Raw genomic sequence first — 888 nt, forward strand, 5'->3', positions numbered from 1 at the left:
CCGCAGGCCTCCCCCCAGCTTACCCCCCCCGCCAGTAGCCAAATGTCGCCCACCCGGCAAGAGAGGGGACCCCCGGAATCACCCTGCGGGGACGGGGAAGAGGATGAAGAGGGACGTGGCGATACCGAAAATTCCCTCGTCACCCTCGACGGTGGTACCCACCTGGCAGGCGTCGCGTTGTCCCTGGGGGAAACCGGCGCAGAGCGTGTCCCCCGCGGGCGTCCCCGCGCCGGCTGTCTCCGCGTAAAGGCAGCGGCAATGCCGGTGGCTGAGGAGGGGCACCTCCAGCTGCTGCAGCGTTTTGGGGGGCGGCAGGGGACCTGCGGCAAAGGGGGGGACGCACCGCGGTGATGAGGGTGACCCCAACTTGTCCCTCAACACCCCAAAGCTCTGGCACCGCGACCGGTGACAACAGCGTTCCCCTCTACCTGTCCCAAAAACCGCCCCCCTGGAGGTGTCAGCAGGGTCACCAAACTCGGCGACACCGGTGTCACCAAGACCACGTCGGTGCTGACAGGGACAACCGTCCCCGTGTGTCGTTCCCCCAACCCCAAAAAAAAAAATAATTCCTGGGTGACACTGACCAGCGGTGTGGACGTCCCCCCATCCAGTGACGGTGCAGTTGGTGCCGGGGGGAAAGCGGACGGCAGGACCGGGCAGGCAAATTGGGCGCACCAGCCGGGTGGGGGTGGCGGGGGGGTCCAAGCGCGCCAAAGCGAGGTCCCCGGCGACGTCACCGTGCGCCTCGTTGACGTCGCCGTCGCGGTAAGCGGGGTGGCGGGTGACGGCGGCCACCCGCCTCACTTGGGCGTCGGCGGGGGGGGACAGGAGCTGGAGGGCCCCCAGCGTCACCCGGTATTCGGAGAGGGGGTTCTCCCTGTAAGGGGA

At 68.1% G+C, this 888-nt stretch overlaps 1 protein-coding gene across 1 annotated transcript in view; it reads right to left on the minus strand.

The window, feature by feature from the left end:
- PRSS8 (protease, serine, 8) overlaps positions 1 to 879 on the minus strand; it is a gene marked incomplete at its 5' end in the record, with an annotated part of 1,072 nt that extends 193 nt beyond the window's left edge. The window contains 3 exons of the mRNA XM_010573982.1: positions 9 to 83; positions 163 to 320; positions 585 to 879. Coding sequence (XP_010572284.1) covers positions 9 to 83; positions 163 to 320; positions 585 to 879 — 528 coding nt within the window. The remainder of the gene's footprint in view (positions 1 to 8; positions 84 to 162; positions 321 to 584) is intronic.
- Between the last annotated feature and the right edge of the window lie 9 nt (positions 880 to 888).

This window comes from Haliaeetus leucocephalus, unplaced genomic scaffold, assembly GCF_000737465.1.
Source record: "Haliaeetus leucocephalus isolate CR32 unplaced genomic scaffold, Haliaeetus_leucocephalus-4.0 Scaffold404, whole genome shotgun sequence".
In the NCBI taxonomy this organism is placed as follows: Eukaryota; Metazoa; Chordata; class Aves; order Accipitriformes; family Accipitridae; genus Haliaeetus; species Haliaeetus leucocephalus.